We start from the raw sequence: 24,007 nt of genomic DNA, 5'->3' as shown, positions 1-24,007 counted from the left end.
TTTTTTCACAGTATTCTGAAAAGTTGGAATTTGCATCTAAACCACTTAATGTTAATCTTCAGTTTAGTGGTAGTTCCTGTGTAAAACCAGCCTATATCTTGCAGAATTTATTGGCTCAGGCACAGCTCTGTATGGGCATGACTGTACAATTTCTGGAGTCGGGTAGGATCCTGAAGCAATTAATTGCTTTTATGCAGTAAAGAATCCTTTTTAAAAACTCATCAGACTTGATGAGCTGACTCATGATTAACTCGGTCATATATGCCCACATCTTAATCCCAGACAGAAAGCACTAGAGTGTACATACAAGGTGCCTCCACAGGGAGTCAGCTCACGTTCAGAGGGAATTACAAGCTTTGTTTCAGTGTGATCTACAGAATTTGGACTGACTTCAGAAGACAGCATGGGTATCTTTGCCGCCTGCACGATTCTGCTCATGAATAAAGAGCCAGTTTGAGTCTGACAATGGATCCAACCTTATTCTGCTCGGGCAGAATTAGGAAGTACAGAATAAACTGTCTGTACTTCCTAATGAATCCTACCATATCCATACTATCACTTTTCTTTTACTGGGTATTCACCAATCTTCCGTTATTCAAAAAAATACATTGAGGTAATGAGGAGTAACAACACTCTCCTGAGTGAATTAAATGGCTTGGGTTTGGTTTGTGCTGAACTGGAGAAAAAAGCCCATCAAGACCTGAACTGGTTCATGTATGGTTGTATCACACTGTATTACACAATTTTCCTGGAATTTAAACTGATGGGCTTGAATGCGGAGAGATCCAAGTTGTCTGCATCCTGGCTGGGTTTACTAAAGTTGACAAAGGTTTGCTTTATGCACAGGATTATAGCATTATTCAGGTTGGAAGAAACAACTAAATGCTACATATCCAGTGCCCTGTTCAAAGCAGCTTTGGATAGATCAGTTGCTCAGGGCCTTGTCTGATCAAGGTTTGAGTATCTCCGAAGAGAGAGATTGCATAGCCTGTACAGGCAACATGTTCCAGTGTTTCAACACCCTCATAATAAAGAATGCTTTCCTTGTACATAACATCCCTTGAGACAGCCCTGTGCTCATCGCCCTTCTCGTATCACTGCGTGCCTCTGAATCTGGTTTCTTTATACCCACCCACTCACAAGATCTCTTAGTTTTTTCTCAAGGCTGAATAAATCCTGTTCCCTTAGCCTCTCCTTATATATCATGTGCTCCAGCCCCCAGTCACCCTGGTGCTCCTCAGCTGGATTTGCTCCAGTTTGTCAGTGCCTGTCTTGTAGTGGGGTGCCCAAAACTGAGCACAATACTCCAGATGCAGCCTCACAACTACTGAAATTGGCTACTGTCTGGCAGTCATAGCCCAAGCTGCAAATGGCCTTCTTTGCTACAAAGGCACACTGCATATTCTCAGGTTCAACTAGCTGTCTGCCAGGGCTTTTGCATCCTTTTTCACAAAGCCACTTCCCAACCATCTCTCTCTCTGCCTGTAGCCATGCATGGGGTTATTTAATCTCATTTGTGGAACATTTGGATTTGTCCTTTTTTGAAGTCCATGAGGTTCCTGTCAGCTCGTTCCCCAGCCTATTGAGATCCCTTGGAATAGCAGCCCTACTCTCCAGAGTACTGATTGCTCTCCCCAGTTTGATGTACGTTTGCAAGTAGAGCTGAATGTCTTTGCACTGGACTTTTCTATGTTTTTGGAACATAGAGGGAGAAATAAACTTACCTAGGTCGTGGCCGTTGTGTACCTAACTGTGCTTGTTAGTCAGTTCTCTCTTCCAAGTTATGCTGCTTCCAGACTTGAGTTAGTGTGGAACTTATGTAGCCATATTTTAGCCTTTTGTTCCTGAACTAATAAACACGGTTTGATCTAAGTTGGCTCAGTGCTGAGGACATTCAGATGTCTGTGGTGATACGATATATGTAATTCATGCTGTGGTCAAACTTCACAGATAAGAGTTCTTCAGAAGTAAACTGTATTTACATTATTGTGGATTTTCCTTCCTGTAACTTTGAAACCTTGGTATTTATAGCTTTTAAGGCACTACACAGTAATGGTTTATTATATCAAGCTACTAGGAAAATTATTGTTCTCTTAAAAACAAACAAACAGGAAAAAAAAAAGACAACCACCCCCCACCACCACCATACCTAAGTTCCTTAACGTTTATCTGGATTTCTCTCTTGTAGCCACAGAATAGCTTATTTCTATGAAGAATTATTTCCATCTCACACTTTTTTTTAAAGAAGAAGAAATCAAATTGCTAAGTGCTTCCAAAGTGGTAATATTCCAGAGTGTTTGGGGTTTGGGTTTTTCTATATAATTTTTTAACTCCCCCCCCCCCCCCCCCCCCCCCCCCGCCCCCCCCAAAGCCATGCCACCTTAAAACCATGAAAAATTCATAAAGCTTTTATTTGTGGATTTACTACTTCTTTTTCCCCAGCAGGTTTATGACTGTAAAAATGGCAGTGCAGAACAGTTAACTTAGTAGAAGTGGCTTAAGTATTAGCAACAGCAATTTCAGAATGTTCAGGGAGGGATGGAAACAAACATATATGGTGGTTGTGCTTTAGTTAAGCCTTCCGAGGGAGTGAATTGTTATAATACAGTAAAGACTCCTTAACAAAAAAAAAAAAAAAAAAAAGGTAAAAATCTGTTTGCTAAGAGCTAAACTGAAATAATTTTGCATAGCTGGTTTAGTCTTCAAATTTCAAGCGCTAAAATTAAACCAGTAAAATTGAGCATCAAAATACCTTCTCTATAACTTCTTAATCTAATGAATCCTTGAATCCTGCTAGTTTTGGCTGTAGTTTTTAAAGGGTTGGTCACCAATGTTGCCTCTTAAAATAGTAACATTGAATAATATTTTGAATTTCTCAGTGAGAAATGTAACAATTTTTTTTGTTTCCCTTTGCTCTCCCAATTCACACAGTCATACAGCACCACACCCCTTTGATTTTGAGGTCCCTGTGGCTATTGGTATTTTCTAAGAGAAGTATTGTGTATTAATTTGTCCCTTGATTTTCTTTAGGTCAGCTGGCAAAAGTATGCATCGAAGTTCAACAGAAGAGGATTCATCTTCAGAGGAAGAAATGGAGTGGAGTGGTAACAATACACTCCTAGCTAATCTCTCTATACCTCAGTTAGATGGGACTGCAGATGAAAATGGTGGTAAGTAAATAAAAAAAACCAGCTTTGGAAGTTGAATTACTACCTGGGTCATAGTTTTGTTTTCAGATCAACTTGCTAATTCTCGGAAGTGTTAAACATTTTCAATTCTTGTTTCACTTGGAAGGAAATGCTTTCAACAGATTGCAGAAGCAGGCCCTTAATATCTTCCTTATCAGCCAACGATATTTTATTCTCAGTGCCCCTCTACAAATTACCAGATTCTGCTTTTCCTATTGTATTAATGATCCAAAAAGGGCATTGTTTAATTAGTTTGGTGGAAAAGATAGTTACCTTGTTGCAAGGTGCATTTTTCTGTTACTATTTGTTATGCAAATATGGTATTAAAATTAATGATTCTGTAGTATTGCTTATCCTGCCAGGATTGCACTGTAAATAGTAAATGTATTATCGTGTAAGTTTAGATGAGTCTTTGCAAGTATTTATCTCACATGCTAAAATATAGTGAGCCTTTTTTTGAGCTTATGTTTCATTCAGTAGATTGCATGTTCACATCTTGGGAATGCATGAGTTAAAACTATGCAGTGGGAAAGCAATACAGAAGAAAGTGCCCTTCAAAACCTATAAAAAAATTAAATTAATCTGTAGAGATATTTCTTGTAATTTCTTTATAACCTGCTATCTTTGATCAAATAACCTTATTTAATAGAATGTACGCTTTGAGGTTAGGCAATTATTTTTTTTTCTTCTAGTAGACAATTACATATTTTCACATTTATAAAATTTTGTTGAGCAAAAAATGTGAAATATATGGATCTTGTAAGGAGAAATATATTTATGTATTCAGAGTTTTCTCTGTATTAGGTTCATTTTTCTTGGTCTAATAAACAGTAATCTTCTTTGTTTAGAGATGTTGTATTAGCCATACTTCATCGCCTTTAAAATTTGAAATTTGTGGTTATCATCAATTTGTACAGAAACTTCTTTCTTAATCCGTAGTACAAACTGGTTAATTTAAAATCTTGTTTGTGCTCATGCATGTACCTCATTTCCTATTACTGCATTTGCTCTTCAGGGCAGAAATGTAACCCTTTACAAAATTTCTGTATTAGTTCATGCTTTTGAATTTATTTGACGAAAATATCAAAGATCATTTATTAGTATATAAAATACATACATCTTAATATATCTATTAGCAGTTCTTTATTAGAGAAAGCAAGCTATATGATCTTATTACATAGACAACTACAGCTATTCTTCTGTGTTCATTGTTTAAAGCATAGTTTGCTGTTTCCTTTGCTTTTATAGGTATAATGGTAGGGTTAATACATGACTTGATGTACTACTAATAAGATTTGGTTTTGCAAAATATACAATTGTAATTTCCTTATTTGCAGTACTTTGTAATTTAATGTAAAAAGGGATGCTTCTGGCTAATGAGACTGTATCTTAAGTAGTTCTTTAAATTCTAGAATATTTTAAGTATATGAAATACCACATGCAGAAGAACATAGAATAAGTTTATTACTGTGAGCTTTTACATCAGCTTCTTAATATAAGAGATACATTAAATTCAGAATGATCTCAGTGCATTTCCTCTAAATTAGAAAATGCTTATTCACACATGAATCTGTGTCTGTAACTTCTGAGTGACTGACAAATATTTTTGCCATTTTTATATCTGAATAGTCAGATATCTTCCAAGTGTTTGTTGGCCGTTTTCAGTTAATCATCCTTATTCTTTTTGTGGACTCCTAACCTCAAAGAATCGTAGGCAGCATCTCCCAGCTGTGTTTCACAGCAGAGAGACTCTGTGTATGCATTAGAAAATGTTATTAGAAACAGATTGAAATTTCCTTTTTTTTTTCCTCACCCAGCAACAAATAAATTGCTAAGCTGAAGGCAGCATGAATCTAAGATAATCCCCAAATTGTTTGAGACTTACAGTAAAAACTCAAAAGATCCCCTGACAGTGTGAAGTGCATGCTTCCAGGTCATACAGCATGTTTCATGGCTCCTGTCCCCCTTCAACATTTCACCTAAAGATGTGGACACATGAACAAATTGCAGTGTGCCCAGCGCTCTGTGGCAATTGCCTCCTTCAAATTACTTGGTGTTCATTGCGTTTACGAGCAAGCACACAGTCGCTACAAACCAGTTGTTTTGTGTACTTAGCACCTGCCTGTCTGCACTTTAACTACATTTACTGCAGGATAAGTATCAGTGAAAGAGAAAGAAATCATCCCGGGTATTACGTGATGAGTCTGCACAGGACAGTTACCACAGCACATGCTGGTTGCAGATCAGCGTGGGAATGTTAATGCATGGATATGTATTCATGTTCTAACTAAACAGTGCAAGCTCCTTGCATAAACACCTAAATGGGTGGTGGATTGCTCTGCTTTATAAAAGTGCAGCAAACGATGCTTAGCACACAGAAAAATTACAACATGGCAAGGGATTTGTATTAAGATAGCACTTCAGCCTTCTGTGCAATGACTTTTCTGTAAGGGGAAAGTCATCTAAGTAAGTTCTTTGTTTTTCAGAGCCAGTCAGTATGCATGCTTCTCAGGGACAAAGCAGGATACAAGCTTTTCTAGAAAACAGTCTGTATTGAGTTACCTGAAAGTGATTTTTAGAAGACTTCTTTCAGAAAACCAGCATGAAGCCTTTGGCAATTGTGTGCCAGTCTACCATTTATGAGTAACTGACAGAATGGCTGAGACGCCAGTGTACTGAAGATGGGATTTTGATAAAGCAGCTCATGTACTCTGGGGCTGTAGTTGTCATGATCATAAATGCAGTGTGATTTAGAAGAGTTTTGTTTGTTCTTTGAATGGGAGGGCTTTCAGGAAAATGTTATTAAAATGTTTAATGTCTTAGGTTATTTTTTTTAACAGGAAAACTAGAGTAAAATCGCTTGTCTTCCATTTCAGACAATCCTTTGAATAATGAAAGTTCTCGAACTCACTCCTCCGTCATTGCAACAAGCAAAATGTCTGTAAAGACCTCAATCTTTCACAAAGATGCTGCTACACTAGAACCCCCATCTTCTGCTAAAATTACTTTTCAGTGTAAACACACAAGTGCCCTTTCTAACCATGTTTTGAATAATGAAGATTTAGTAGAAGACCTCTCACAACCAAACACAGAAACAAGACCTGAACTTTCAGTCCATTCTCTTACAAAAGAAAGCACTTACTCAGCAAAGTACCCAACTCCATTCAGCAATAGTACCCATGCAGAAAACTCTCACAAAGACAGTAACAATAAAGATACTCTCCCAGTTCCTTCACATGAAAATAACATTTTTGAGTATGAAGATGATATTTCATCAGTGAGCAGACAGATACCTAGTAGGAAGTATACTAGCATCAGAAAGGCTGAAAAGGATGTCTCTTTTATGCATGTGGGCCGCCACATTGGTGACAGCATGTTGAATAAAAACCTATTTAACTTTTCTGAGTTGAGCCACTCCAGCCACTCCAAAGGTAAAATGTCCTCTGAAGTAAGTGAAAAATCTAGCAGTGCAAGTATAAATAGCTTTTTTCCAGCAACAGTTACAGAAAATTGTGAATTGGTGTCTTGTTCAGGAGGCAGTCGAACTGTGGTACATTCACTTGAAAATAACACTGATGAAGGTGGCCTTAATAAGCTTAAAATTAGGTATGAAGAATTTCAGGAGCATAAGGCAGAAAAGCCAAGCCTCAGTCAACAAGCAGCACATTATATGTTCTTTCCTAGTGTTGTTCTTTCTAATTGTCTCAGTCGACCACAGAAGTTAGCTCCTGTGACATATAAATTACAGCAAGGCAACAAACAGTCCAGGTTGAAGCTGAATAAAAAGAAACATAGTTTTATCAATCATCAAGAGCCTGCAAGTGTAAATGATGTTGCATCAGTGAAGGAAAGCTGCTATACACAAGGTAATGCTTGTAGTAACATTCCTGATAAGGACAGTGCTTTACCTAGTGACTTAGTTCAAGTTCCTGTTGAGGCTTTTGAAAACAAAATGCCTACAAGTACTGCTAATTATACTGACTGCCAGTTTGCAGATGGATCTCTTGAAACTGAGCAGTCATTTGGATTATGTGGGAATAAATACACGCTCCGAACAAAACGGAAGGTAAATTATGAGACTGAAGACAGTGAATCAAGCTTTGCTGCACACAACTCAAAAATTAATCTACCTCAACCTATAGAAAGTGTTGAAAGTTTGGATGGGTCTCAGAAGTCTCGAAAGCGTAGAAAACTTTCTAAAAAATTGCCACCTGTTATTATTAAATATATTATCATCAATAGATTTAGAGGGCGAAAAAATATGCTTGTTAAACTAGGGAAAGTAGATTCTAGTGAGGAAAGAGTAGTACTCACAGAGGAAAAAATGAACTTATATAAAAAGCTTGCACCTTTAAAGGACTTTTGGCCAAAAGTTCCTGACTCTCCTGCAACCAAATATCCTATTTATCCACTGACACCAAAGAAAAGTCACAAAAGGAAAGCAAAACATAAGTCAACCAAGAAAAAAGCTGGAAAACCACAAAAAACATGTAGTAAAAATATTAAAAGAACTTTATCTTTCAGAAAAAGGACTCATACAATTCTTTCTCCTCCTTCACCATCCTACAATGCTGAAGCTGAAGACTGTGACTATAACTATAGCGATGTTATGTCTAAGTTAGGTTTTCTTTCTGAGAGAAGCACAAGCCCAGTAAACACATCTCCACCTCGCTGCTGGTCTCCCACTGATCCAAAAGCAGAAGAAATTTTGACCAACCTGGATAGAGAAGCTTTATATAGTAGGGGGCCCAATATGTACAACAGCAAGACTGTTAATTCTAGTGTAGGAAAAAATAGTCGAGCAAAAACTCAGGTTAAGAAATGTAAAAAGAAATTTGCTAGCCCCACTGTATCTACCAAGAAAAAGAAAAAGATTAATCAGGCCGATAAAACGGTAGATGATGGAAAGAAGAAACCTAGAACAAAACAAAGACAAAAAACAGCTGAAAAAGCACCCTCGAGAAAGCGTGTTGTGTTTAAAGATGAAAAAGGAAATGCTCGCTCTGCTGCAGAAGTGAAGTTTGTGCTGAAACGTCAAGATCTGCCTGAGATTTCTTACAGCTCTGTCAACTCACAGCCACTTCATAACCGGAAAGACAGTCCCCTTCCTGGCTATTCAGCAGGATATCTGCCATCAGCACAGCTTCCTTCAGCAGCTGATGCACAAGGGAATTCATCAGGCTGTTTTCATTCATTGATGGAAATTGATAAGCCTGTAGATGCACAGTGTTTACCTGCTCCACAAGAAGACCCTCATTTGTCTTTCATATCTACTCCTGTGGCATCTGGAAGGGAAGTACCAAAAATGAGCTCTCAAAGGCCCAGGACTCAAAGTGCTGTGTTTAGAATGAAGGAGTCTGCTCTCATTCAAAACATATTTGATCCATCTAATCACTCAACTCAGGTAACACAGAATGCACGCATCTCTAAAGATAAGACTTCTGCAAAAGCCGAAGAGATAAAAAATCTGCAAAACAGATACTTACCACCAGCCGGGAAATTAAATGAGGCTCATGACTCTTTGGACACAGCAAAGATGGATCAGTTACATGCCTCTAACTATTTGCATTGTAAAGACAGTAATCAACAGCAGATCTTCTGCTTACCAGAGGCATCCAAGCATTCTGATCCTTGTTCTTCTATTCTTAAGTCATCTGAAGAAAGCCCTGGGCCACTTCAGCTGCCTAAGAACTGTTTTGTAACATCTTTGAAGAGTCCGGTGAAACAGTTAAACTGGGATCAAAACCAGAGAGGGTTTATTTTGGATATATCACATTTTAAACCTGAAACAGTAAAACAGAGATCTCTGTCAGAAACAACCATGCAACCAAAACCCATCACCCAGTATAAAAATAGGACTGTAGTGGCCCCATCAGCGTTCAGTGAAGGACAGTCTGGCCTAGCTGTTTTGAAAGAGTTGCTCCAGAAGCGACAACAGAAAGCTCAGAATGCAAACGTTACACAGGAACCATTACCAGCTAAAACACAGCTGAGCAGGAGTCTACCATGCCCTCTTGAACAGAATAAAGCAATCAAAAGGTCACGGTCAATCGCATTGCCAAGAAAATCTCGTGCTCCCAGGAATACAAAACCTAAAGAAAAAACACCAAAACTGTCAAAAATGGAGTCTTTAAGCCAGCAGATCACCAGTCGCATTGATCACACTGTATCTGATGACAGCCCCATTTTTTTTTCAGACCCTGGTTTTGAAAGCTGCTACTCGCTTGAAGACAGCTTGTCTCCAGACCACAATTACAACTTTGATATTAATACTATAGGGCAAACTGGATTTTGCAGTTTTTATTCCGCAAGCCAGTTTGTCCCAGCAGATCAAAATTTGCCCCAGAAATTCTTGAGTGATGCAGTTCAAGATCTTGGTTCTGGACAAACAGCAGAAAATGACTTTCTGTGTCATAATGACAAAAAATCTGAGGAAGAAAAGCAACATACTTCAAGCACAAGTAAATGGATGCGGTCTGGTTCTCTGAGCCCTGAGCTTTTTGAGAAAACCTCACTGGATAATAATGAGAACCACTGCCATAGCCAATGGAGGAAAAACGTTCATCCTTCAACTTCTAGATCTAATTCTATCGATACCTCTTGCACACAAGAGACTGAGGTATGTTTAAATGAAAAATTCAAATTGAATAGAAACACAGTAAATAAAGAGAGATTTCTTAACCTTTCTCAGCCAGCCAGCTCAGACTGGATTCAAAGCCACATTAGAAAAGAAACCACTTTTGAACCCTGTCAACCACTTGATTCAGTTAGTACCTCTTTTACATCCATATTGTCTTCTCCGGATGGTGAACTTATAGATGCAGCGTCTGAGGATTTAGAATTACATGTTTCAAGAAACAATGAGGCACTAACTCCAACTCCAGATAGTTCACCAAGATCAACCAGTTCTCCCTCACAATCAAAGAATGGAAGTTTCACGCCTCGTACTGCTCACATTCTTAAGCCTCTCATGTCCCCACCCAGTCGTGAAGAAATCATGGCAACTTTGCTGGATCATGATCTCGCAGAAACAATTTATCAGGAACCATTTTGCAGCAATCCTTCAGATGCCCCAGAAAAGCCAAGGTACTGTGTTAAATGCATTTCTGCCTACATATGCTTGTGATTATATTAAATTTAATTTATTCCTGTAAACAATTTTACACTGTTATGTGGCACAGATGCATAAAAGATCCCATCTGATATGCATACATTTGAAGTTGAAAATTACTGTACTTCCTGTGCAAATACCCTTTTTCATTCATGACACTTTATTTTTTTTTATTGCTTGATATTGTTGTAGTAAGTGGGAATGTGCCTGCTTGGTTTGTAAAAGAAAGATACTGTGCACAGGATTTCCATAGCGAGAAAACTAGTTAGCAGGACTCTGCTTGTATATCATCTTGAGGACTGCCTGCAGTGTAGTTCAGAGCAAAACAACAATTCAAACTGTTTTCTTCACAGGGAGATTGGAGGACGGCTTCTCACAGTGGAAACTAGACTTCCAAATGACCTGCTCGAGTTTGAGGGGGACTTCTCATTAGAAGGTCTACGACTCTGGAAGACTGCGTTTTCAGCAATGACGGAAAGTCCTAGACCAGGGTCTCCTCCTTGTAATGGTCACTCTACTGTTAATAAAAGAGAAAGTAATAGCCATAAAACTAGTGAAGACAAAAAAATAGTTATAATGCCATGCAAGTGTGCTCCAAGCCAACAGCAAGTTCAGATATGGCTTCATGCCAAAGAAGAGTATGAACATTTCAAGAAATTGCCTAAGAATCATCCTGCTGAGCTGGCAAAGGCAGCTGAGAATTTCAGCTCTTCAGTATTGTCTGAAGAGAAATCTGTAGAAGTAGTAAAAGCAGCTAAAGATTTACATTTATCTAGCCTGGAAGGTGAAAGACCTATTGTGCCTACAAAGAATTCTGCTTCTGTGGCAGAAACTACAAAAACACAAACCAAGGAAATCTGTGATAAGCCTGTAAGTACTATAGGAACTTCTATAAATACTAAAAATTACATAGACTCTAATAAAACTCCGTATGAAGCCAAGACACTTAGTACTTCAACACTAGAACATGATAAGGAGGAGGAAGAGGAAGATTATTATGTCAATTATAGTTCACCAGATTCTCCAGTACTTCCTCCTTGGCAGCAAGTAGCATCTCCAGATCCCAAGCAGTCCAATTTAGAAGACGCAGAGTGGAAAAGTCAGGATATCGTTTTGTCTTCTGTGGAAGAAAATGATGTCGTACCTGTTGGAAGTGCACAAAACTCTCCATCCACCCAAGGGGACATGAGGACATCCTTTGACACATCACCGTTTCCAGTTAATGGAGATCCTGGAAATCCTGGATTTGTTTGCCTACATAGTACACCCATTGTGCAGATTAAAAATCAAGACAGACTACCTGAAGTTCTTGGTTTTACTCCTTTATCCACAGGTAAATCCATTAAGTGATTCTAATGATACACCAAAAGAATTTCTGAATATATTATATTTCTTTTGACATAATGATAAAATAATTGCATCCCCACAAAAATACACTTAAAACTTGTTTTGGAAAGGAAAAGGCCTGTGCATTGTTGTTAAACTAACTGTTGAGTTATGAAAAATGTCTAGAAGCAGAGCACGCTTTTGCTTCCTGATGGTCTCTAGCATCTGAACACTGAAGAACTGATTAAAAACTTAATTTAAAAGTATAGCTTATTTTGGCAATTTTGAAATCTTGTTGGTTGTATTGCTTGTATTTTCCAAACATAGTCTCAATGTAGAGTGTGAATAACATTTCACTGTTCAAGGTGATAATGATGTGAGGTTTGGTAACTTACTGGTCTTGTACTATACATTCCTTAATGTCCAAAATACCAAACTGTAATAGTTGTGCTTTGGATTCAACAGAGAACAAAGTTGTATTTCTTTATATAGATAATATTTGTAAACCAAATGCCTCTGGTTTCTAGCATGTTATTTAATGCCTAGACAATATTACTGAGGCTAAGCAGTTTTGTACTCATCTATGTTTACAGAACCAAAAGCCCAGAAACTGAGCCACAAGAGAGGAAGTAATACTGATAGTCTTCAAAGAGTACTCCTAACCACACAAATTAAGGTAGATGAAGATTTATGTACAGATGCATTTTTATTATGCCACACATACACATTTCCATTCTTTCTTCTGTCTTTTTTTTTTCTTTTGCTGTCAAGATCTTGAAAAGACATTTAAAATGGTAGGGTGCAATTGCTGTGGTATCAGTATACGCTCAAAGTTAGGAAGAAGAAATCAGTTTCATTTGTGGGGCGGGGAGAAGTTGGATATGGAGAGTATGTTATGTTTTAGGGTAGTGAGATGCTAATGAAACACTAAAGAGGTGCCACGTAAGGCTGGTTTTTTGCTCTTTTACTTACAACATCCTTTTTAAGTTCAATTGTGATTTCCCGTGTGTGTGTGTATGTATGTGTATATATATATATACACACACATGCAGATGTTGTATATTATGTATCTCTGTGTGTATTAGTTTTCAGACAATGTTCTAAGCATTTTCTGAAAACAGCGTAGCCCAGGGGTCCTCAAACTACGGCCGCGGGCCAGATACGGCCCCCCAGGGTCCTCAATCCGGCCCCCGGTATTTACAGACCCCCCCGGCGGGGGTTGGGGGGGAACCAAGCAGCCGCAGATGACTGCCTGCCACTGCATCCGCGCCGGCCCCCTGGTTAAAAAGTTTGAGGACCCCTGAAGCAGGCAATTAATGGCACTAGTATGCTGACAGAGTAAAATTTCTCTAAACAGTGTTTCTGTTCCCTGTGTTGGAAACAGAAGAGTGGCTAGCTGCATTACCAAAATGACCCATTCGTTTTCTCTTTTGTTCTCAACATACTGGTATTCATCCAGTTCAAGTGGGTATTTAAGCGTACCCTTAATTCAGTGCCTTAAAAAGTGGTGACTGAAACAGGGTGGTTTGATGAATTATTGCTCAAGAGAGAATAGACATTTGCTGGTTCCCCTGTCCGCAGGCTTCTAAGAAAGCCTGTATGTGTGGGAGTGTTTGGTTTTGGTTGGTATGTGTTTGGGTTTTTTGTGTTTGTTTTTTTTTTTTTTTTTAAGTATTTCAAACAGCCTCTTGGTTTACTATGAGGTTTCATTAAAAATAAATACTAAAGGCAGAAAGATACAAGTGTTGTTTCCCTGTTGAAAAGTGACATGGAGGAGATGGTTGAAAACTTTTTTTTTTTCGTAATTGTAGTGTAGCGTTTACATTTTCATTAGATACATTTCAATTAATATTGCATGTCAATTTAACAACCTGTAGTTTTCTCAATATTATACTGTGTGTTTTTCTCTTCCCACCCCCTCCCCCTCAATAAGAATCAATTTGCTGCCCTTGGTGCTCCAAAGAAAGAGACTTCTCAGATTGAAGGACCATCTTTAAATAACACTTATGGTTTTAAAGTCAGTGTGGAAAACCTGCAGGAGGCAAAATCTTTACATGAGGTAACTTATTGTTACATGTTACTTTATAAAATGTAAATTTTATAAAGTTTTATAATGGCAGAATTTAAAAATCTTTTCCTCATTCATCCCTACCTGACTTAAAATTAATCAGTGTGAGACGTCTGCAGCTTTAAGTAGTTGATCGACTAGTTTCAGCTTGGTCTTCAGATGCCTTTATTTTATAGTATTGAACTAAATTTTGCAGTATTTTTGTTGAGGTGGTGGTAAACCTTTTTTTAAAAAATAAAAATAAGGGAAAGATCAGAAGGAAGTAGTAGTAAGTTTTGTATAAAAACATTACTGGGAAAACTAGTTCACCGTAACTTTCATGAATTGTTTTCTTAAGAAACAAGGCATCAGGCATCACCCAGTCAGGTCCTCCCATTGTGTCTACATGCTACCTTCTGAACCTGTTGGCCAATTTCTAGTGTATTTAACAAAATGGTACGTGTTTCAGAGAATGTCTCTACATATTTCATGTAGATAGCTGGTTGGTGTTGGAAAGAGAGATCAGCATTGGGGCTGGAGAAAGGGATGCAGTGTGAATACAGTACTACCGTGTTGGGCTGCTAATTGGTCAGCCAGCATGTATGTGCTCCCAGACAGTCACCACATCTGTGGCTTGAAAGCAGCTGTTGACAAATTTACAGATGAGATGGGGAGGTAGCAGTTTTGTGCACTGAGTAGGTGACATAGGAGAAGCCACAAGAAACATGATTTTGCAGGAAATTGAGATGGAGCTTGATAGTAAAATTTCATTTCAGTGATGGCTGCTGTAGCGATTTAGGATGCAAATCTAGAGGAAATGATGCTGACCCCAGGGCAGCTTACATATTCAGAAATATTTGTAACTTTGCCCTTGTAATCTCTCCAGCCTGCCCATTAGTCCACACTGTCAAGTATATTACGCAAGACAACAGAGCAACAACACAGTGATGAAACAGTATTAAATACTACAGTACTTATTGTAGAGTCAAAACTGTACAGTATGTACAACTGTACAATATATAGGGATTAGCATTTTCTTAATGGAAACCATTCTGCAAAAAGCTATGGCAATATAATGTGGAAGTTCATTAATGCAAGTGAAGGGAAAGTTAGGTATTCTCCTTATCTCCCTGTAAGTGACTTAGTCTCCATGCTTGTTTGCACGTCTTTGGTGAGAGAGGGAAAGGAAAATAAAGAGGAATGGTGTTCCTTGCTCTTGATCAGTCTGGAAACTTAATTCAGCTCAATATGCAAAGCTGTTTGAAAACATTACAGGAATTCACTGATGCGAAGCTGAACGTTTCTGTTTGTGTTTTCTGCTTGTGGTAGAAGATGGTAGTACTTGGAAACAAATAATGAATTTTAATAATTGAGTATTAAAAATGTATTAAGTGATTAATCTTTTTTGTAAGATAATGCTCTTTGCAAAAAAGTGAGATCCAGAGATGCATGTTTAATTACTTCTGTTAATTTTCAGGTGTGACCTCTTAGTTACAATATAATATGACCATTTAAATGTCTGCAATGCACTAATTTGCACTAATACTCTCTTAAATTTTTTGAAGAAAGCTCCAAAACATACTAACTTATTCTATTTATTTGTCGGTAGGTCCAACACCTTACCCTCATCAGTATGGAGTTACATGCTCGAACCAGACGAGATTTGGAACCAGACCCAGAGTTTGATCCGATCTGTGCTTTATTCTATTGCATCTCATCAGACACAGCACTGCCAAATACCGATAAAAAAGAAATCACTGGTGCTATAGTGATTGATAGAGACAGGACACTCTCAAGCCAAGGTTCCTATTTCTTTTTTTCTTAACGTATTTTGCAAAAATGCTTATTTTGTAGTAATCAAACAGTAGCAAGCAAAATATAATCGAGTATCTATATTACTATTTAGCTCATTTAATTTTGTCTTGTTGACTGTTGGATGAATGGCCGTATTAAACAGAGTTTTCCTGCTTATATCTTCCAAAGAACTATTGCATGGGCTGTAAACCACAAATAACATACACATGTGCAAAATATCTATGTTTGCGTACTTGTGGACAAGCCCCTGCAGTGTTCTAAAAGTATAAAGAGGAAAACCTGCCTTTAGTTTCCTACTCAAGTTGCTGGATAGCTACAAGTAGAAAATGTTAAAAGCAAGACAGTATGTTTTATATTTTACTTAAGGGTTATTTTTGTGGTTTTATCTGATCCTTTTAGGATCTAAACAGGGGCCCTTATTCTATTGTACCTTTTTGGCTTTGTTTAGACCAGTGATACTCAACCTGTGGCTCTAGAGCCGGATGTGGCTCTTCATGGCCCTACAGGCGGCTCTCGCAATGTAGGCATCTGATCGGCGCTCCACTCTATCAGGCAGCGCGGGGAGCACTGAGCAAATGGACCAGCAGTGTGGGAGTCGCTGAAGTTCCCCCTCCCATAGGGGGAAAGAAAAGGAGCTGCTGGGATCCCCCCACAGGTAAGAGTAGAGATCACCTCCCACCCAGCAGCCGTGGGGCAGAATGGGGAAAAACTCGCCCTTTTGCCCCTTCCACCCCTCTACCCCACTCCTTCCTAGCAGCCAGAAGGGGTTGAAGACAGAATGCTGCTGGGAGAGAGGATGCTGATGTGTCATGTCGTGATGTATCAATATGTGACGGTGTTGAGGCAGCATCATCACACATTGAAGTGTCATGATGGAAAAAAAATCACACTGTTGATACTTGATTTTTATGGTGCTCTACAACTCCATTTAATAAAGAAGTGGCTCTCCAGCTGTTAAAGGTTGAGTACCACTGGTTTAGGCTAGTAAAAAAAAAAAAAAACCCAAACAAAAAAAATTTTTAAAAAGTCCTCTTTTCTTTCAGGGTTTCTTTGGCATTGTGAATGTGTATTAAACCACAAAATACTGTCTAAAATTTAAGTGTGGACAAAAACCTATCAAAAAAAATTAGCATTAAGGCAACAGCTCCTTCTTTTACCAGTTTATTTTTCAAAGTATTGTAGATATTATGTTAAGCTAAGTTCTTTTTATTCTTAGTGAAGTTTATTCTGGTGTTACATGCTTGTTGTTACTATCTTTAAAAAAATTATCACCATGATCTTGACTAAGTGAGATTTTTCCGCAGTGTAGCCACTATGGCTCCCTAGGTGTGTGCCACTGATAAATTATCAAGAAAAAGCTCTCTGTAAAGAGGTCCAATAATATTTTGAAAACCAAAAGCTTCTGATCTGTTTTTGTTAATGAAATAAAATGATGTGTTTAAATGTTATTGTGACATTTCTTGCTTTAATTGATGTGTGCTGTCAATATTTTTGGGTTCGAACTTTTTTGAGTTCCCTGTGGAGTGACTTGACGTTGCGATACACCTTTTTTTTCCCCCCTTTTTGTATTACTATTGCTTTGTAAGTTGCAGTACTCATTTCAACATCTATTTCTGAAAGCACACTTTTAATTCTCAAGATCTTAAAAATGTGTCAAAGTAGAATGCCTTTTAAAAACTCCAGATTGTTGCCTTAATCAGAGATTCTAGTATCTGTTGTATAGAGAAACCAAAAAGACAAAGTATGTATTGCATATAATTTATTTAAAGAGGTTTTTTTATACGGAAGGCAAATGCTGAGTTCTTGCATGCATACAAATTTAGCTATTATTCTCACATTATCAATGTAGACACTTTTAATGTGCACTAAGTAAGCAGTTGCTCATGTTTTTCCATTTATATTAGTAACTGAACAGTGTTTAAGAATTGTACTGAAAAAAGAACTATACTATGTTATGTAGCATTTTCATTCTTCAGAGCATTTTGCAAAGCACTACTCTTAAGCTAGCAATTAAATATTTTGCATGAAAACACTGTGTGAGCTGTTATGGTCTTTTAATATTTCTTACTCAATATAATTTTCTAATAGATGGACTCCTGTACATGTAAAATGGTGACATTTCTCTTGAAACAAATTTATTTGTATCGGAGAATTTGTGCAAGATTACCACTATGGTAGAATTTTACAAAATGAGAAGAACACACTTTTCCACCCAGGAGGAACAAAATAAGTCCATGGAATTAATTGTGATAGCAATTCATGTTAAAGATAAACATAGGTTGTATTCCATACTTCTTTTGAGTTGTATGTTTTGTTCTCAAGTAATATTGTTGACTGCAGTCATGAAATTCCTTCTAAATTGTAATGATTTTTTTCTTTTTTTCACTTTATTTTCTAGGGAGCAGAGACCAAGCCCCCTTACTCACAAGATCTGGAGTTACAGGACTAGAAGTCAGTTACGCTACTGATGAAAGAACTCTTTTCCAGGAAGTAGTGAATATTGTAAAAAGGTAGCATATCTGTACGTTCTGCTTTTATTTTTCAGGCTTGGTACAGCAGATTTAGTTCCTTCAACCCTTGCCAGTCTCTCAAATACTGATTTTTTTTGTTGTTGTTGTTTCCCTCAAAGGATTATTTCTAGAGTGGACAAGCATGGTGGTCTTTCGAATAAAAATGCTTTTTGCTTTTCCTTTTCTCTGACAGCAAGAACGTTCAGATCCTCTTAAGCAGCTGAATTACAGTCTTGAAACTAATCAGCCATATAAGTAATGTTCTTTAACATACAACCTTTCCTGTTAATCCCAGAATTCATTGCACATCTCACTCTGAAACTCTCAGAATAGTAGATATTAACAGTGCTGAGAGCTACAGAAGACCCCTCAGATGGGAGGCATTTTTCTAGGGAGTGAGGCAAGACAGAATAAACCCTACATGGCACTGAGACTGCTGTGGACAGATTAAAATAACTGGTAGTTGAAAAATCAGTTTCCTTCATTAGTTTTGTCTTCTCTGAATGGAAATCCCCTGCTCTATCACACTTGGAAAACTGCTGGTTTTCCCCATCTCCACCAAGGCTGGGAAGCCTGTTTGATAGCCTTCTCGGCTGACGAGTAGGTGGAATTACAGACGTCTCTCCAGACCCAACTGTCAGAGGTGCAAAGCTGTAAAATTGCAAGGAAAAATAAAACGGATTTAAACTATGAGTCACCCTGCTGGAATAGAGGCACAAGAAAAGTGTGTACTAGGCAGAGTACATTTGCAATTCTTTCTCTCTCCAACCAGAAAACCTCTGATGAGAAAGACTTTGACCAACCCCATGAAGCCAGAATACAAAAAGAGTTGCTGAATGCAACCAACTCAGGGTGGGTCCTGACAGAGCAGCAGATCCCTGTTCAGAGAAGACAAAACTCAGGTAAGGAACATAATTTTATTTTTCTTTCTTGGAAATCTAGTGCTCCATCAAACTTAGGAAAGTTACTGAGAATGAGAAGCTGCCAGTAAACGAAGAATTCCCCAACAGTTGGGTGGAAGTTTAAAAAGTGACACAGAGAGTATGGGAAAGAGAACTCAGCAGTTAGAATATGTATTTATCGCTGAAGAACAGAAGAAGTCTACAACTGCACGTACCGAAGACATTACAGAATGAAAAAAAGCATGCAATTTTTGTAGTACTTCAAGATGGAATGTACCAATCACCGGGTTGCTGACTGAGAGATCTCTTCAAAAGAGATCTTCTCTTTCAACACTGTGCTAGCATGCCTTTTTGACACAACAACTTTATCTCCAAAAATTTGAGTTAGTTAACTTGTATTCCTGGAAGATAAAAGATTGAATCTGTTAATGGAGAGGCATTCTGCTGTCATAGTCTTAGACTACTTCCCTACCTGCTCTATGCAATGTCACCTAAGGAATCAGATTTCTGCTGCATTCTCAACAAATACGTTTTTAAAACTTGGACCACATGTTCAGTTTGCTGCTTTTTTACCCCTTTATTTTCTGAAGCCTAGGTGAAAGAGAGTAAGAAATTTTGCTGAAGTAAATGTTTTATATTTCTTAAGCGCAAAACAAGTGTCTAGACTCAGAGTAGCTTTCACTGAAGGAAAAAGTATGGTAAAACTACTTGATTAAAAAGTAGTGGACTGCGTAAGTCTTTCTCAATGGAAAATGGACAAGCAAGCAGCTTGAATGAAAACTTCAATTGGGAATTATTTTTTAAACAATCTTCTGTTGCTCTTTTTAATGTTTTTTTTTTGCAGCACAAGCTAAGTACTCCAGTTGTTCTGGTAGGTGCACTATATAGTAGATCTGATAGGTTAAAGAAAACAATCAGACCATGTTTAAGAAGCACGACCACTTGGGGTTCATGGAGCAAAACTCAAAATCACCTTAATTTATCAGCAGAGGACCATTATCAGTATCTTATGTACTGATGAATGCATCAGGCTAGAGGATAATAGGTTCTTGTGACCAAATAGCGTGCCCAGCTTTTGGTTCATGTTCTTGGCCTCTTTGGCTGTTGGAAGGAAGGATGGAAGAATGAAACTCCAGGTTCCTGGCACAATGGATGACAGGATATCTATTCAATCTTTATTGTCAATACCATGAACAGACTTTATCAACTTTTTGGTGCACTGAACAGAGGGTACCTCAGCTGTGGGAGGAATTGTCTTATGCAGTCCAATTGAAGAATTCTTGTTCCCATTTCTAGTAATTTTCTTGGTGGTTGGCCTAATTCTTGTTCTTACTTCAAATATGTGAAATGGTGGAACGTACTCATTTGTTTTAAGTTCCAGCCTTCAACTTCTCTGTTTAGCCCTTTTTTTTTTTTTTATTCTGTCCTGGTTATTGAAAATACTAGGTGGTTGATTCTGTCACTTCTTGTCAACAGATGTAAATTCTGGAAAAGCACAATAGAGAATTCTTGACCACTGTTCACAGCACATAGATGAGTGAAAGGCAATTCCCGGGAAGTTTGTAACTTCCTGCAATACTCATCAGTCTCTTTTTTTTCATCACAAATCTGCAAGTGTTTTGTCTTCGAACAAACAACCCAGATTATCTACGCAAATAGTCTTTATAACACGCTGATTGATATTGAGGGACACAGATTCTGAAGCAGAGAGGGATAAACTAGTGAGGTTTTGAAGCTTGCTGGTGTTTTCTTCTTGATCTGCACGACTAGTCTTTTGTCACTGAAGAGTGTTTCCCAGATCTCGCTATTTATAGCAGAGCTAAAGTTACTCCATTACATACTCATTGAAGATGAGTATTGCTCCAGAAAGTTCACTGAAATTGATGAGCTGAAGTTGGATTCAGTTACACCTTCACTGTGAAGTTGTTCAGTGTGTGCTAGATCTGAATGACAACAGTAAGATTAACGTGTGTTTCCACCTAGGCATCTGTAAAGCAAATACCAGGTTGAATGTTCTTCAGTGGAATTGCTAGATGTTGTCTCTGATTAACTCAAGGCAGTTGGCAAATGAAAATAAGTCACCTTGAGGTCTGTAGACCGGAAGATAACCTGGTTGTTTCTCAGGAATTGTGATCTGTGATTTCATCTGTGCTGAAAATTAGCAGATTTGTCCAAATACTGAAGGGAATAAGCACCTTTATTTCTAGGAGATTATTACTGAGAGCAATTCAGCTGTGAAATGGGAGTACTTAAAAGTGTGACTACCAAAATCTATGGAAAAACAGCTAAAAGAAATCACATCATTGTAAAGGGAATTTGAGAATTTTCTTTAATTGTAAAAGGTATTGAAATACTGAGCTGCTTGAGGATTGAGAGGCAGGAAACAGTTTGAAGAGCCATAGAGGTGAGTTTGAAGGAGGCAGGGAAGAACAGCCAGTATGGATCTGCAATAAAGAAAAGCATAATTAAAGTGGTTGTTGGTACCCTGACAACCATCTTAGAGTTTGAGAGGAAGCCTCGCCTACATAGGTCCAATTTTCCCTTCTTTGGTAAACAGTCCTCTGGCTATAAACAAAAAAATAGGACTTCAGTTCAAAACGGGTGTAAAGCACCTGAGAAACAACCTCCTTCCCATCCTGTGCAGCCAGTGTGGCTGATCTACAAGCACAGAGAACAAAGTTGTATGCTCTTTGGAGTTGTCATAGGGGAATATTTTTTTTTCTTTAGATGGAGCCTGTATTGCTGTCCTAAAGGATTCTGTCATGCTGCCTGAACAGACCATCTCTTTATCATGTCAGCTGCAATGAGTTGGGAGAAAAATTGGAAGAATCTATCTGCTTGAAAAAGTAAAACAGAACCACCTCTGTGTCTGAACCTAAAGGCAGAAAAAAGAGTAAACACATTCACATAGCTCCGTAAACCAGTCAGTACAAAATGCAGGAAAGCTGGCTGTTGAAGGAGGAGGTAAAGGGAGGAGGAAGGGAATGCTACAAGAATGTCTGTCTTGGAGATTTAAAAAAAATGGGAAAACTAGAGATGTTCAAGCCTGATGGAGCAGTGGATTCCCATGAAAGAGAAATTAAATGTTTGGGTCTGTCCTACACTTTTAAGGAAAATTGTGCCACTCTTCTGTAAGCGCAGATACTACCAGTAGCAGAAAAGGGCTGGTCCTGCAGACATGAGAGGAGCAAAATTTGGGGAATTTATGTGGGAATGCACAGTCCCCATCTCTGTAACACACAGAGGATGTGGAAACAGAATGGGCTTGAAAAAAGGTAGTAGTTTCACTGCTACTTGAAATGTGCCAACCACCCATGGCTCTCTGTCCCTGTGGAAGTAGTTTCTGGTAGAAGTACAAAAACAGAATATACAGTTATAGGATTTTTCTTAAAGATTTTTGGGATAAAACATTTGTAAATTAATTAGTTGCTAATACTTGATGTTTAAATATTTTGTATAATGTTTTTCTTGTAAAGTATGATGCCAGTCAGTTTCTTTGTGTAGGATACAATGTATTGTATTTGTTCTTCTGTAAATGCTTCAGCAACATTTTCTTTTTAAAATAGAGATGTATTAATCTAACCTTCTTTTCCCAGGCCGTTATCATCTTCTGTGGCGTTTTCCTGTAGAAATCTTTCCTTAATGTCCTGTGTCAACTTTATGGATTTTTATTGTCCAAAAGCAAACTGGAAAAATGTTTTCAAGAGATTTCATTTGTGTATTTGAGTCACCAAGCATTCTGCTGCCATGCACAGTTAATTTTTTTGTCTGTACCATAGGTCTGGCCTAATATTTCCCCCCCCTTTTTCTTTTAATTTTAGCTGGAAGAAAAATAGCAGTCAGGAAAACCAGACACATAATAGAAGGGAAGGCATAACTGGGAGCTTTAGTGTTCATTCACAAAATTACCAAATGAGAAAGAGGAAGAGATGGCATAACAGCACATACAACTTAGCTAGAAAGGAAAATAATTGCATTTCTTTTCTCTGCAGCATGTACGAGTTGAATGCTAATGTTGTCATCTTTAAATCCTGCCAGCATAAATGCTGCTTTTCATCTTTGCAGAGAGACTGGCAACAGCATGCAAAGCAGTATCAGTGCCCATCCTTTTAACAAAAGATCACTATGTTGGCAGGCACACCTCTTATTCCCGTTGTGTTAGTCCTAGCCAGCAGCTTTCAAATATCAGTATTACAACTTCCTAGTTTCTTGCAGGTATAAAAGCTGGTCTCATTACAATTTCTTTTAATAAAACAGCTTAAACTGATGATGAAGACCAACTGGATAGTATACTGTAAAAATTGTGACAAGGGAGGATGAAAAAAATAAAACGCATCCTCCTTAACTCACAACCTGTCGTCTTTGTGGTATCACATGAAAAGAGGAGAGAGAAAGCAAAAGAGAGACAGACTTCAGTTGAGCACACATCAGCTAAACCTTGGGTTTAATTGTTCATTTTCACGTTTGGAATAATGTCATCCTTTAGGTCCAGGCATCTCCTCTAATAGCAAAAAGAATACCACAGAAGTTCTCAAGAAGTGACACACTGGTTCATAGGTACCGCTGGTACATGGCATTTGGCTTCAGGAGAAGGCGTTTATGCTGCATGAATTGAGACCGAGTTGATCAGCAGCAAGGCAATAAGCAAGAAACAGCAGCACCTCATGTTAGGTGCAAGAAATCAGATCGGTCTGTTAAACCTTTTGCCTAAGATGGACCTTATGCATATTGTAACACAGGAGTTTGGGGTCCCAAGTGTTGCTCATTAGAAAGGAGTTTGAATTGAATTTAATCTTTCTTTGGTGTTTTCCTTCAAAGATAATTTAGAGACACACGTAACCAAAAATTATTTTGATTGTAAAATTAAGGAAATACCTAAGCATCCATAAATTTATTAATACTAATTATAATTCTCTGTACATATATTGTGAATGCCTACAGATCTACATACAAAATACATATATGTGTAACTTACTGCGGTACCTGAGCAACTCAGTTGCTGGTGGTGTGTTTATCATTTTTCATGCTTTCAGAAGGATACCACTTGGATCCAAATTTTAAATACAGGAAACTGAGACTAAGGGACTATGTTTACAGGGAATTGACAG

At 38.0% G+C, this 24,007-nt stretch overlaps 1 protein-coding gene across 1 annotated transcript in view; it reads left to right on the top strand.

Annotated features, from left to right (window-relative positions):
• The window catches only part of REV3L (REV3 like, DNA directed polymerase zeta catalytic subunit), a 125,065-nt gene that overhangs the window by 73,428 nt on the left and 27,630 nt on the right, over nucleotides 1–24,007 (top strand). The window contains exons 12-18 of the mRNA XM_037391313.1: nucleotides 3,031–3,170; nucleotides 6,065–10,274; nucleotides 10,653–11,632; nucleotides 12,219–12,301; nucleotides 13,559–13,684; nucleotides 15,282–15,474; nucleotides 17,886–17,997. Coding sequence (XP_037247210.1) covers nucleotides 3,031–3,170; nucleotides 6,065–10,274; nucleotides 10,653–11,632; nucleotides 12,219–12,301; nucleotides 13,559–13,684; nucleotides 15,282–15,474; nucleotides 17,886–17,997 — 5,844 coding nt within the window. The remainder of the gene's footprint in view (nucleotides 1–3,030; nucleotides 3,171–6,064; nucleotides 10,275–10,652; nucleotides 11,633–12,218; nucleotides 12,302–13,558; nucleotides 13,685–15,281; nucleotides 15,475–17,885; nucleotides 17,998–24,007) is intronic.

This window comes from Falco rusticolus, chromosome 6 (genome assembly GCF_015220075.1).
Source record: "Falco rusticolus isolate bFalRus1 chromosome 6, bFalRus1.pri, whole genome shotgun sequence".
NCBI classification, from domain to species: domain Eukaryota; kingdom Metazoa; phylum Chordata; class Aves; order Falconiformes; family Falconidae; genus Falco; species Falco rusticolus.
This window is presented reverse-complemented; position numbering and strand designations above follow the sequence as displayed.